Source organism: Acomys russatus, chromosome 26, assembly GCF_903995435.1.
Source record: "Acomys russatus chromosome 26, mAcoRus1.1, whole genome shotgun sequence".
In the NCBI taxonomy this organism is placed as follows: Eukaryota; Metazoa; Chordata; class Mammalia; order Rodentia; family Muridae; genus Acomys; species Acomys russatus.
In genome coordinates this window covers 11,399,288-11,412,315 of record NC_067162.1, presented here as the reverse complement: position 1 = coordinate 11,412,315, position 13,028 = coordinate 11,399,288, and the positions used below count along the sequence as shown (strand labels likewise).

At 53.5% G+C, this 13,028-nt stretch overlaps 3 protein-coding genes across 5 annotated transcripts; 2 read left to right on the top strand and 1 right to left on the bottom strand.

Annotated features, from left to right (window-relative positions):
- Junb (JunB proto-oncogene, AP-1 transcription factor subunit) lies at positions 1-2,257 on the top strand. Its single transcript, XM_051168814.1, has one exon. The coding sequence runs from the start codon at positions 295-297 to the stop codon at positions 1,327-1,329; it is 1,035 nt and encodes a 344-aa protein (XP_051024771.1). The 5' UTR covers positions 1-294; the 3' UTR covers positions 1,330-2,257.
- A 2,034-nt stretch (positions 2,258-4,291) lies between these two features.
- Prdx2 (peroxiredoxin 2) lies at positions 4,292-9,237 on the bottom strand. Of its 3 annotated transcripts, none has more exons than XM_051168818.1 (6): positions 9,081-9,237; positions 8,510-8,614; positions 8,265-8,418; positions 7,444-7,566; positions 7,143-7,273; positions 4,292-4,611 (listed from the first exon to the last, which is right to left on the bottom strand). In XM_051168818.1, exons 2-6 carry the CDS (start codon positions 8,610-8,612, stop codon positions 4,526-4,528), a joined length of 597 nt encoding a protein of 198 aa, XP_051024775.1. In that variant the 5' UTR covers positions 8,613-8,614; positions 9,081-9,237; the 3' UTR covers positions 4,292-4,525. The 3 variants fall into 3 exon arrangements, with proteins under 3 accessions (XP_051024775.1, XP_051024776.1, XP_051024777.1); XM_051168819.1 differs by having other exon boundaries at positions 9,085-9,208; XM_051168820.1 differs by having other exon boundaries at positions 8,510-8,706; positions 9,081-9,169.
- A 148-nt stretch (positions 9,238-9,385) lies between these two features.
- Positions 9,386-11,710, top strand: Thsd8 (thrombospondin type 1 domain containing 8). Its single transcript, XM_051169336.1, has 2 exons — positions 9,386-9,546; positions 11,511-11,710. Exons 1-2 carry the CDS (start codon positions 9,399-9,401, stop codon positions 11,708-11,710), a joined length of 348 nt encoding a protein of 115 aa, XP_051025293.1. The 5' UTR covers positions 9,386-9,398.
- The last annotated feature ends 1,318 nt before the right edge of the window (positions 11,711-13,028 follow it).

Below are 13,028 nucleotides of genomic sequence, written 5' to 3'. Positions count from 1 at the left end.
TGGGGACGAGCGGTGGGGACCTTGAGGGTGGCCAGGCCAGCTTTGGATCTTGCAGGGAGCGCGGAACTGAGGGAAGCGACGCCGAGATAGAGAGCGCACCACGGAGGAAGGGACAAGCTCCGGAAGCCCGGCAGCGCTTTTACGCACAGCTGCCAACTGGCCGCTGCCGCCGGTCACCAGCTCCCGAGGACGCGCGACCGGACACCGAGTCCCGCCGCAGCCGAGAACAGCTCGCCGCTCGCCGCAGCGAGGCCCGGGGCGGCCCTTCAGGGGGACCTTTCCCAGGCCGCCCGGATGTGCACGAAAATGGAACAGCCTTTCTATCACGACGACTCATACGCAGCGGCGGGATACGGTCGGACCCCTAGCAGTCTGTCTCTACACGACTACAAACTCCTGAAACCCACCTTGACGCTCAACCTGGCAGATCCCTACCGGGGTCTCAAGGGCCCTGGAGCGCGCGGTCCAGGCCCAGAGGGCAGTGGGGCAAGCAGCTACTTTTCGGGTCAGGGATCAGACACAGGCGCATCTCTGAAGCTAGCCTCCACGGAACTGGAGCGCTTGATCGTCCCCAACAGCAACGGCGTGATCACGACGACGCCCACGCCTCCGGGACAGTACTTTTACCCCCGTGGGGGTGGCAGCGGTGGAGGTACAGGGGGCGGCGTCACCGAGGAGCAGGAGGGCTTTGCGGACGGCTTTGTCAAAGCCCTGGACGATCTGCACAAGATGAACCACGTGACGCCCCCCAATGTGTCCCTGGGCGCCAGCGGAGGACCCCAGGCCGGACCAGGGGGCGTCTATGCTGGACCGGAGCCGCCTCCCGTCTACACCAACCTCAGCAGTTACTCCCCAGCCTCTGCACCCTCTGGAGGCTCCGGGACTGCCGTCGGGAGTGGGAGCTCGTACCCGACGGCCACCATCAGCTACCTCCCACATGCACCACCCTTTGCGGGCGGCCACCCGACGCAGCTGAGCTTGAGTCGCGGCGCTTCCGCCTTTAAAGAGGAACCCCAGACCGTACCGGAGGCACGCAGCCGCGACGCCACGCCGCCCGTGTCCCCCATCAACATGGAAGACCAGGAGCGCATCAAAGTGGAGCGAAAGCGGCTGCGGAACAGGCTGGCGGCCACCAAATGCCGGAAGCGGAAGCTGGAGCGAATCGCGCGCCTGGAGGACAAGGTGAAGACACTCAAGGCTGAGAACGCGGGGCTGTCGAGTACTGCCGGCCTCCTACGGGAGCAAGTGGCCCAGCTCAAGCAGAAGGTCATGACCCACGTCAGCAACGGCTGCCAGCTGCTGCTAGGGGTCAAGGGACACGCCTTCTGAGCACCTCCCCCGCTCCATACGGACACCCCCAGCCTGGAAGGCTGGGCGCCCGCCCCCCACCGGGGTGAGGGGGGCAAGCGATGGGCTCATACCCAGAGGCCTGGGGCGCCGCACACACACTGGACTCCGGACCGCCCGCCTGCGCCCAGTCCTTTCACCTCGACGTTTACATGGCCCCCTTCCAGCGTATTTTGTATGTTTTTTTTTTTCCTGGAAAGAGACTGAATTCATATTGAATATAATATATTTGTGTATTTAACAGAGAGAGGAGAAGGGAGGCAATCGCGGCGGAGCTGGCCCCGCCGCCTGGTACTCAGCCTGCCGGGATACTATTGGGAGGGACCTCCGCCCCCTGCCCTCCCCCTCTGCACAGTACTGTGGAGAAGAAACACGCACTTCGTGTCTAGAGTCTATTTTAAGATGTGTTTGTGTGTGTGTGTGTGTTTGACTTTTTATTGAATCTATTTAAGTAAAAAAAATTGTCTTTATTAATTTCTGTGGTCTTTTTTTTTTCTTCCAAGCCGGGCGGGTGGTGGGAGAAGAGTGGGGCTGCCCCAAGCTCCTTGCTTTTTGAGGCTCGCTCCTTTCAGGTATCTTAAGGTCCAGTACAAGCGTCCAGACCGCCCATCCCCTGAATCCAGGCATCAGACGCTGCGCAGGCGGGGAACAAAATGCCCACGACAAAACGCGGAATGTGCAAGCCCCGCCCCGCCCAGTCCTTCGCGCCGGGGCTTTCCCCGCTGACGCGGCGGAAGCACTGCCCATATATGGGCCTATTCTGCTCAGTGACGCCAGCGCGGTCTCCGGGCAGATTCCGGGAATCCCCTCCCCCCGCTCTGCCGGGCAGGGCCGCGGCGCCGGGAAGGGGGCCGGGATTTTCCCGGGCAGCCGGTTCTCTGGGCGCGGAAAGCCCCAGGCCCCGGTCCAGGGAGCCCGCGGTGGGAGGGCTGTGCTCTCCTGGCCCATGGGAGCCACCACAGCCTGGCGCCCGAGCCCTGCCGCGCCCACGCCCCCTCCGACGGATCCGACCCTGGCAGAGAGGAACAGCAGCCTCCCTTGTCGTTGCAGACGCCGTCAGGGCTACTCCCGCCAGGAAGGGCGGCGGCCCGCCTGCCAGTGTCTCCCTCCTTTGAGCCAGGCCAGAAGCCGGTTACTGCCAGGTCTGGTCCTGTTTGGGCAGCTGGGTGCTACCACAGCCTGGTTTTTCCAGCAGCTGAGTTGCAAGTTCGAAGCTTCTGGTTGCTCCTGGCATCTGGCTGGCCTTGAAGCTGGAAGACCCCAGGGCAAAGAAGAAAGCCAAAGCCGTATCACTCTGGTGGTGCCAAGGAATAATTCGATAAAGTGAATGGACCTCAAGCCCTGTCTAGGCTACATAGTAAGGCCTTCTCAACCATAACAAAGCAAACAGAACCTGAAAGGGGCTTGGGGAGAGGGAGAGGGAGAGACGGGGAGGGGGGCGGCGCAGGGAGGCAGGCCGGGTAGGTGAGGCGAGATGGCTCAGCAGGTAAAGATGCTTGCCACCAAGCCTGAGCACCTGAGTTTGATCCCTGGATCCAGAAGGAAGAACTGCACATACACACATATAATACACAATTTTTGCTGCTGGAACCTGGAACAGCAGCCGGAGCCCGGAGCCTTGAATCCTTCGCCGGGGCGCTTCTCTCTCGGAGCGTCTTGAAACGCAGCGATGATGGTGGCTGTCCTGGCCTCGCTTTGTAGACCAGGCTGGCCTCGAACTCACAGAGATCCGCCTGCCTCTGCCTCCCAAGTGCTGGGATTAAAGGCACGAGGCACAGCGCCAGGCTTTTTTCTTCTTCGTTTATTTTTAAAGTGAAAGCAAACATGATTTGAATATGATGATGAGAGCAAGTGAGAGGAATGTCTGTTCAAAGTGTGCCCGCTGGGGCAGGGGGAAGCGAGCTGCTCTACAGAGTGTGTTGTCAACCTTGCAAGAGATGTGACAGTGTAGAGACCCTGACAGAGGATAAGAATGCACAGGCATAGTTCTTGTAGTCAAAGCAAGATCATCTGAAGAGCCCAGACCATTGTACCTGAGATGGAATGAGACACAAATAGGGCAGATGGCCTCAAAGGAGGCCCAACCAGGGTCTTTGAGAATGCATTAAATTCCAAGTGTGGGACTTTGTGGTACAGCGCCTACATGCCCTCTAGGATGAGGGGAAAGCATCCCAAAGGAGATGAATGACTTCCAGAAGGCATTAACAGTATGACCTCAGGACAAGTGAGCTGACAAACACAGGCACTAAAATACATGAATAAAGTCTCAGCTGAGAAGATGGTTGTGGTGGGGCACTTGGGAGGCAGAGGCAGCTGGATCTCTGAGTTTGAGGCCAGCCTGGTCTACAAAGAGAGTTCCAGATAGCCAGGGCTACACAGAGAAACCATGTCTCAAAAAAAAAAAAAAAGCCTGTAATCCCAGCACTGGTGAGTCAGAGGCAGGCGGATCACTGAGTTTGAGGCCAGCCTGGTCTACAAAGGGAGTCCAGGACAGCCAAGGCTACACAGAGAAACCCTGAAGAACTATAGTTTGAGGACTCTTGTGTCAAAACATAATAAAAAAACAGATGACTAGATCATCCTTGTTTTGTGAGGTGAAAGTAGAACTCGGAATGTCATCTGAAGTGCATCTACGGGAAGACCAGAAAAGTGTGTTGGAGCTGGAGTCAAGGAAGGTTGTAAGGCACCATGTAAGTGGTGGGAATGAATCTAGGTCTTCTACAAGAGCAGCAAGTGCTCTGAACTGCTAAACCACCTCTCCAGCCCTACTATGTATGCGGTTTTTTAAAGACACGTGCTTCACTATGTCCCACCACGCTCAGGTCTTGTGGAGTAACAGAGCAGTAAGTAGTGAATGTGGTGATGCCTCCACCTTGTGGTGGAGAGAAGTAATTACAGAGTCAGTTGCGCAGGCTGGGTAGGGTTGAAGTCAACTGCTAAACAGCACTGTCCCTAATACTTTATTGGTTTCTTATACACCTGTGGCCAGCTGAGTGGGGGCTCAGGCAGGGGTCACTATTCACCGGATTCTGGGTGGGAAACAACAAAGCCTTGGCCCAGCCTCCAACCCCTCCACAGAGTATGGAGGAAGATTTAGCCTTTTCTGGGCCAGCACAGGACATCCAGGTAGGGGAACAGGTGAGACCAAAGACTTCAGGCTCACTGATGTTTCGCCATCTCAGTTGTGTTTGGAGAAGTATTCCTTGCTGTCATCCACACTGGGCTTGATGGTGTCACTGCCGGGCTTCCAGCCAGCAGGACAGACTAGAAAAACACACACACAAGGATGGACACGTGAGGCTTGCCTCCACCGTCAAGGTCAGGGACAAATAGTCCCCACAGAAGCCTAGGCTGTACAACGAAAGGCTGGGAGCTCACGGCCAGCATTCCAGATGGCATGTGGAGAGAGAGAAGCCCCCTGCTCACATAGTTTTCTAGCTGACATTTTTCTGTTCCATCATTTAGCTTGTTTTGTACTTTTTTTTTTTTTTTTTTTTTTTAAGGCAAATCGAACTATATAGTCCAGACTGGCCTTGAACCCATGGTGGTCCTTTCTCAGTGTCCTAACTACTGGGATCACAGATAGGTGTGTGTGTGTGTATGTGTGTGTGTGTATATACACACACACATACACCCACACACACCATGCCCAGCTCTAAATTCTTTCTTTTTTTAATCCTACCTGCTGTAGTATTGGAGTTTCAGCTTTGGGTCTTGTGAAAGCCAGGCAAGCATTCTTCCCCCCATCCCCACCCCTGGCCCCCCAAGCCGCCTTATTTTTTAAAGAAGAGGTTTCTAGCTGGCCTATAACTTTCCTTATCTAGATCAGGCTGCCCTCAAGCATCCATTGATCCTGATCCTCCTTCCTCTGCTGCTGGGGGTGGGGGTGAGGGTGGGGTAGGGTACGGGGGGGGGGGAGGGGGAAGGGAGGGCAGAGGCTGGGGGGGGGCTGAGCTACAGGCATGTACCACCACATAGTGTCTCACTCTGTAGCCCAAGCTGGCCTGGCAACCCCCTTGCTTCACCTCCTAAGCGCTGAGACCGCAGGCCTGTGTCACCATGCCCACCTCCTTCATCAGTCCTGACACAGGAGGAAGGTCCACGGACTGGGCTGGAGGTATATCTCAGTGAGAGAGCGCTGTGCATTTGCTGTGATCACTAGCACACAACCACAGAAAGAAGTTTCCAAAAGGACTATGATGTCTTGGGTCTTTAATCCCAGCACTGGGGAGGTAGAGGCTGGCAGATCTCCAAGTTCTAGGCCACCCTGATCTACATAGCTAGCTCCAAGCCAACATGAATACATATTGAGACCATTTCTTTAAAAAACAAAGTAATAATAATAATAGTAAAATCAAAATAATAATAGAGCTGGAGAGATGGCTTACAGGTTAAGAGCACTGGCTTCTCTTCCAAAGGTCCTGAGTTCAATTCCCAGCAACCAAATAGTGGCTTATAATGATCTATAATGAGATTTGGTGCCCTCTCCAGGTGTGTAGGTGTATATGCAGGCACAACACTGTGTACATAATAATAAATAATAATTTTTTATTTATTATGTATAGTGTTGTGCCTGCATGTATACCTGTATGCCAGAAGAGGGCATCAGATCTCATTATAGACGGTGGTAAGCCACCATGTGGTTGCTGGGCACTGAACTCAGGACCTCTGGAAGAACAGCAGTGCTCTTAACTCCAGCCCCATGTGTTTTTTTTTGTTTTTTGTTTTTTGAAGATTTATATATTATTTATACAGTATTCTGCCCACATGTGTGCCTGCCCACCACAAGAAGACACCAGATCTCACTGCAGGTGGTTGTAAGCCACCATGTGGTTGCTGGGAATTGAACTCGGGACCTTCGGAAGAGCAGACTGTGCTCTTAACCTCTGAGCCATCTCTCCAGCCCCCCCCCATGTGTATTTTCTTTAAGGTGTGTACCACCATGCAATATCCTATCCATTCTACCACCTCTACCATTGGGACATAAAAACCTATCTTGACAATAGAGGTTTTTTATCTTTGTTTGTTTGTTTTGGTTTTGGTTTTTTGAGACAGGGTTTCTCTGTAACCCTGGCTGTCCTGAACTGGCTTTGTAAACCAGGCTGGCCTCGAACTCACAGTGATCCGCCTGCCTCTGTCTCCCAAGTGTTGGGATTAAAGGTGTGTGCCACTACGCCCAACTTTTTGATCTCTTTCTTTATGTGTCTGTGTCTGTGCACCATATGTATGCTTGGGGCCCAGAAAAGTGGTGAATATCCATGTGGATGCTGGGTCTAGAACCTGCTTTTTTCAAAAGGACAAATGCCCTTAACCACTGAGCCAACTGTCTAGTCCGTCTTGTGTATATGTTTATCTGTGTATCATGTGGTTGCCTAATACAGGAGGATCCCAGAAAAGAGCATCAGATCCCCTGAGACTGGAATTATAGACGCTTATGAGCCATCATACAAAGGTTGGGAATTCAACCCCGGTCCTCCAAAAGAGTAGCCAGTGCTCTTAACTACTGAACCATTTCTCCTTGTAGGGGGCTTTAATATCTATCCCACTAAGGTGCTAGGGTTGTTGATGCTTGCATTTTGGGCAGAGAGCTGAGGAGGGCCTCCCCATTTCTGTTTGTTTGTTTTGTTTTTCGAGACAGGGTCTCTCTGTGTAGCCGTGGCTATCCTGGACTCGCTTTGTAGACCAGGCCGGCCTCGAACTCACAGCGATCGGCCTGTCTCTGCCTTCCGAGTGCTGGGATTAAATGCGTTCGCCACCACGCCCGGCTGCCTCCCCATTTCTGAATCTCCACTCACCTTCCCCATGCTCATCTGTATACTGAAAGGCCTGGACTAGGCGGAGAGCCTCATCCACAGAGCGTCCCACGGGTAGGTCATTGACCGTGATCTGGCGAAGGACACCCTTGGCATCGATGATAAAGAGGCCCCTGAAGACATGAGGGTCCATAGTGAGGAACTGGGAGACTCCTAGGGGCCAGGAACACACACACACACACACACACACACACACACACACACACACACCACCACCAGACACAGTGGTCCCGTTAGCCTTGAGGCAGGAGTCCCTCGAGCTGGGCTGAGGTCCCCGCTGTACCTGTAAGCGATGCCCTCATCATTTTTCAATACGCCGTAATTCTGGGACAAGCTCTTAGTCACATCAGCAAGCAGGGGGATGTTGAGGGGGCCCAAGCCTCCCTCCTTCCGTGGGGTGTTGATCCTGAGAGTGAGAGAGAGACAAGGCTGGGGCCTTAGGATGCCCAGCACAGCAGAATTCTTCCCCCATGGGCCTCCAGTGTGATAAGGCCTGGAGTGGGGGTACTGGAAGCAAGAGATAAAGGATTTAAAACAAGGCTGTGGTGCTCCACCCACCCCACCCTGGGGAGGCAGTGCAGCTGGAAGAATGGTGTCAGATAAGGTGTCCATCTCTGAATGGCTTCCCTTGTGCTTGTGAGCTCCAGTCACTTGCTATAGAAATCCCACATTAAAAAGTTCTCAGAGCCAACGGCAGGCATGGACCTCAATGGTAGGGCACTTGCTTTACAGGAATGAGGCTTAGAAATGACCCCTATTTCTGAGAGAGAAAAAAAAGTTTGGGGGGGGGGAGGAAGGGAGTTCCTCCAATCATCTAGTTCTGGTCTGGAAGCATAATCCCATCACGCCTGGGAACAAGCGTTTCCCCTTTCATGAAATACGGCAAGGCGGCCTGTCTCATGAGAACCGAGATTCAAGCATCTGCAGTTTCCTGTACCTTCCAGCTGGGTGCCAAATGCTAATTACCATCATCATCACAAGGGCTTGGATGTAATTGTTTCCATTCTTTATAAGATGAAGAATGGGGAAAGGCAGAGAGTTTGTTCCATAGTTTGGGCTTTCCTCTAACCCTCACTTGCGCACGCCCCTCCCACAGCCCCATACCATGCCAGGTGGGTGAACTGAGAGTCCACAGACACTCCGAGGACCTCGCAGCCTAGCTTTCGGAAGTCCTCGGCGTGGTTGCTGAAAGCGATGATCTCCGTCGGGCACACGAAAGTGAAGTCCAGGGGATAGAAAAAAAGGACCACATACTTCCCTAGGGAAGATGAAAACGGAAGAGAAGTTAGTTCCGGCCCCTTTCATAGGTGGACCCTGTTCCCACCTGGTCCCCCTCCGGGCAGCCTCACCTCTGTAGTCTGAAAGCTTGATTTCCTTGAAGGCTCCATCCACCACCGCGGTGGCTGTGAAGTCAGGGGCCGGCTTTCCAATGTGCGCGTTGCCGGAGGCCATGACTGAAAGCAGAGACCCACGCAAGTCAGTGCAGTAGGAGAGCTTTTCTTTTGTCTTGCTTTCCCAAGGTCACCCTTGGGGCTGAAGCGAGACACTGAATGCGAGAGAGCAGCATTCAAATTCATCCACTCAGTACAAGGTCTGCAAGGCCTCTGGAGACCCGCCCCCCTAAACAGGGTCCCGAGTGATGGGGTCACCGCTGCTACCCGAATTATGGAGTCAGTCTCAGCGCGGGGAAAGAGACACGAGCCCCTAGTTCCAGAACGGGATGACTAGGTCAAGAGCGAGGGGCTGTGAGCTCGGTGATCGGGCCTGCAAGCTAGGGCTCCGGCCTTGGTTTCCCCCGCAAGGACAAAGGCGGACACCAGACAGCATGGAAAACAAAGACCCGCACCAAGGAGGTCGTGATAGGGCCCAGAACCACACCAGGGGGCTCCTTCCATTCGTGTGCATTCTGGGTTTCCATACCTACGTGGGCAAGAGCCGGACACGCGGATGACCGACTGGACCGGAGACAGAACAGAGATCTCAGAACCAAGAGAGCTTTGGGCCCCGCGAGCCTTTTATGCGCGGCCCAAACCACAGGGTGCAGGGCGCGGGGAGGTGGGCGGGACAGAGCTGCGGTCGGATCCACTGCGTCTGCAGAGGGGGAGCGCGCGGCCGGGTCCACGCGCTTGCACTGCGGTTGGATGGGATGTGCCCTTAGGGACTCAGGGATTGTCTGTGCTGTGGGCTCCGCGCGGGCCTGGGCCCCGGGAGCGTGCTGGGGTCGGTTGGAGTCCGGGCATGGCCCGGAGCCGACTGGCTCTGTTGCTGCCCCCTCTTGTACTCCTAGGTCTGGTGTCGCCTACTCAGATCAACCCGGACTACCAGTACTTTGGCCAGCAGGGTACCGGTGACACCTGGGAGCTGCTGAGGTTGCAGCGACAAAAGGGTAAAACTAGCAGGTGGCAGAAGTGACAATTTGGAAAGATGTCCCCTAAAGGTCTCACTTGGTCAGCTGGTTACAAACAGACCCTCTTTTTTGCTCAGTTCAGCGCAGGCGGTGTCTCAAGGGACTGGCCACTTTTCTCTGAGTGTGTTGGTTTGTCCTCTGTGAACGGTTTTTGTTTTCTTTTGTTTCCCTTTACTGCTACGGCCCAACAGGGCATTGCCTTTTGCTCTCAGCATCTTGCTCTGCAACTTCTTTGGTCAGCTGATAATTGTAATAGACACTGCCTGTCAGGAGAGGGACCCGAGGAGGAGACAACAAGCGACCAACCTATAAACTAAACATAGTGCTAGGAAGGGTGGAGACAGAGAAAGAAACTGGCCAGTCAGCTTGAGAAGCCAGCAAAGGCGTGGTGATGCCGGTAATGACCGAGACAGCCAGAATGACTAGCAAGAGTTTAAATCACAAAGATTGGGAGACAGTGATCCAGGAAGAGGGAACAGCAAGCACAAAGGCCAAAAAGGGCCTAAGGGGAGAATGGGGAAAGATGGGTGTCATTCGACAAAGACCTGCTGAGTCAGGGTGTGAGGCGCGAGCCTCTGTGAGTTCCTCTTACGAAGAGAAGAATCAGTAAAGAGTTCTGATAAGGGGTTGGGGTCACATCAGTCCTTCATTGGGGGAGCTCTGGCCCGGCCTGCATGATAGCAGTACACACCTGTAATCCTAGGAGTTGGGAGGAGGAGGAGGAGGTGTCAGGGAATCTGAGGTTCAAAGTCATCTTTGGCTACCAAAGAGGCTAGCCTAGAGTACATGGGATTCTGGGGTTATGTGTGTCTGTGTCATTGTTGTTATTGTTGTTTGTGTGTTGTTTTGTTTTGTTTTCTAAAAAAAAAGAAAGAAGAAAAAAACAGGAGTCCTGTAAAGGTGTAGGTCAGTGGCTGTAGGGCACCTCACTACCATCTGTGAGGCCCTGGCTTAAATCTTTGGGGTGTTGTTGTTGTTGTTGTTGTTGTTTTGGTTTTGTTTTTTTTCAAGACAGGGTTTCTCTGTGTAGCATTGGCTGTCCTGAACTCACTTTGTAGGCCAGGCTGGCCTCCCTGAGTTAAATCTTTAGCGCTACATTAAAAAAAGAAACTTGGGGCCAGGCGTGTGCACTCAGGAGGCAGAGGCAGGTGGATCTCTGTGAGTTCGAGGCCAGCCTGGTCTACAAAGTGAGTCCAGCACAGCAAAGGCTACATAGAGAAACTCTGTGTGTGTGTGTGTGTGTGTGTGTGTGTGTGTGTGTGTGTGCGCGCGCAGGGGAGACAAGGGGGTTACGAAGGAGGAAGAGGAGGAGGAGGAGAAGAAGAAACTTGTAGCTGCTCCTGCACATAAAAATTACTTTGTTGCTGTGCTAGCACAGCACCAGGGACTTTGAGTACATCCATTATGTCAATTATATCATTTTATTTACCATCTGTCAGCCCTGCTAGTCAGGTGCCCCTGGGCCTGCTGGGGAGGCCCCTGATTAAGTCCCTGAAGACAAGAGACAACTCTGGATGTTGGGTGTGGAGGACTGGGCCGACCATGCTCCCAGCTGAGCCGGCTGGCAGAAATTAGAGGTGTCAGTTAGCAGCTGTGGGCAGCTCACTTGTGCCAGAAAGGGTGGTTTGCTCGACCTATCACTGCACAGAGGCAGCAAAGTCTTGCAAACACCAGCTGTTATTATTTTCCTTATCTTTGGTCCTCCCTGGATAAGTCCCTTGTTATAGGGGTTCATTTTCCCCTACAACTGGGTTCTCTTTCTTTTTCTTTCTTTTTTTTTTGAGACAGAGTTTCTCTGTGTATCGTTGGCTGTCATGGACTCACTTTGTAGAACAGGCTGGCCTCGAACTCACAGCGATCCGCCTGCCTCTGCCTCCCGGCGTGCGCCACCACGCCCGGCTTATAACTGGGTTTTCATGTCCACCCCACCCCCCCATCTCCAGTAGTGGAACACTCAGTCCTAGGCCCGTGGGGAAAGTGGCGTTGCTTCTGCAATCTGGGCAAACAGGAACGCAGTCGTCAGGTGGTGGGCACAGCACCAGTCCCTGTGTTCATGGACCGAGAGAACCTGGTACAGTTGAGGCCGTGTCGGCAGCAGGATTGTTCATTCTGCAGCCCGATGGACTGCGACTGGAGGGCCTGAGCAGAGGTGAGCAATAGAAAAGGGAAAAACAAAACAAAAACGAATAGCTGGGTGCAGGTGGCGCACTCCTATAATCCCAGCACTCAGGGAGGCCAAGGCAGGTGGATCTTTGTGAGTTTGAGGCCAACCTGGTCTATGTAGTAAGTCTGGGACAGCCAAGGCTACACAGAGAAACCATGTCTAGAAAAACAAAACGAAACAAAAAGCCAGTCAGGGCGGGCTGGCAGACCAGGAGTAGGCAGGGAGAGAGTGAGAAGGAGTGTGTTGGGGCCCAAAGTCTGAGGCTTCAGGCTGGTTGGGGAGCAGGCAGCTGACTTGACACACAGGAGTCTTCTGACAGCCAGGGAGAAAGCAGGAAAGACTTGGAGGGAGGTTCAGGCCTGTGATTCAGGAAGGAGAATCAGGAGTTTGAGATCAACCTGGGCTGCATAGCAAGGTCAAGGCCATTTAAGGCTACAGGAGACCCCGTCTTCAGAAAACAAAACCAAAAAGAGGGAAAGAGTTGAAGATAGTCGCACAGAAGAGGCATATACATGGTAGAGGGACCGGGGGCTTTGAGGGCGGCCATGGCTTTGAGGAGAAACAAGATTCCACACAAAAGGACGCGTGTCTCTTTGACTAAGAATACAATAGAGGTGTGTGGTTGGACAGATGTGGGCTAGGGCACAGGGGAGAGCCGGAGAGGAGTGGAGGGAGGGGAAGAGGGAAGGGAGAAACCTGCAGGGTGGGTGCAGACCCTGAACAGGAAGCTGCTGGGGCCTGCATCTCCAACTGTGGTTGGAGAAGGCTTCCCTTCAGTAAGATGCTACGGAGGCAGTAGAGTCCTTGGGAGCTATTAACCGAGGGGTTTGAGGAAATCTGAGTCAATGGGCCGCTGTGGAATATGGGACACTTGATCCTAGGAGCACAGGATATGTGTGGAGCATGGAGGTATTGGGGAGGCAGAGGCAGGTGTATTTCTGTGAGGTCAAGATCAGTTTATGTCTAGCCGGACGTGGTGGGGCACGCCTTTAATCCCAGCACTCGGGAGGCAGAGGCAGGCGATCGCTGTGAGTTTGAGGCCAGCCTGGTCTACAAAGTGAGTCCAGAATGGCCAAGGCTACACAGAGAAACCCTGTCTCGAAAAAAAAAAAACCAGTTTATGTAGCAAGTTCTAAGCCAGCCAGGGAGACACAGTGAGAAACTGGCAAAAAGAATAAAAAAAGAAAAGAAAAGAAAAGAAATGTGTGGAGACACAGGCCAGTACAAACGTGAATGAGACCAGTGCAATGGTATTTAATCTTTGAAGCCTCCAAAAACTTCAGAGGAATGTGGGCCA

Bases quoted from the DNA above. Each gene is read 5' to 3' on its own strand.
- Prdx2 (XM_051168818.1), bottom strand. From the start codon at position 8,612: ATGGCCTCCGGCAACGCGCACATTGGAAAGCCGGCCCCTGACTTCACA. The intron at 7,567-8,264 runs GTATGGGGCTGT...TCTCACTCTCAG, and splicing joins CAGTTCACCCACCTGGCATG to GATCAACACCCCACGGAAGG. The intron at 7,274-7,443 runs GTACAGCGGGGA...TCATGTCTTCAG, and splicing joins GATGAGGGCATCGCTTACAG to GGGCCTCTTTATCATCGATG.
- Junb (XM_051168814.1), top strand. From the start codon at position 295: ATGTGCACGAAAATGGAACAGCCTTTCTATCACGACGACTCATACGCA.
- Thsd8 (XM_051169336.1), top strand. From the start codon at position 9,399: ATGGCCCGGAGCCGACTGGCTCTGTTGCTGCCCCCTCTTGTACTCCTA. The intron at 9,547-11,510 runs GTAAAACTAGCA...CCCCATCTCCAG, and splicing joins GAGGTTGCAGCGACAAAAGG to TAGTGGAACACTCAGTCCTA.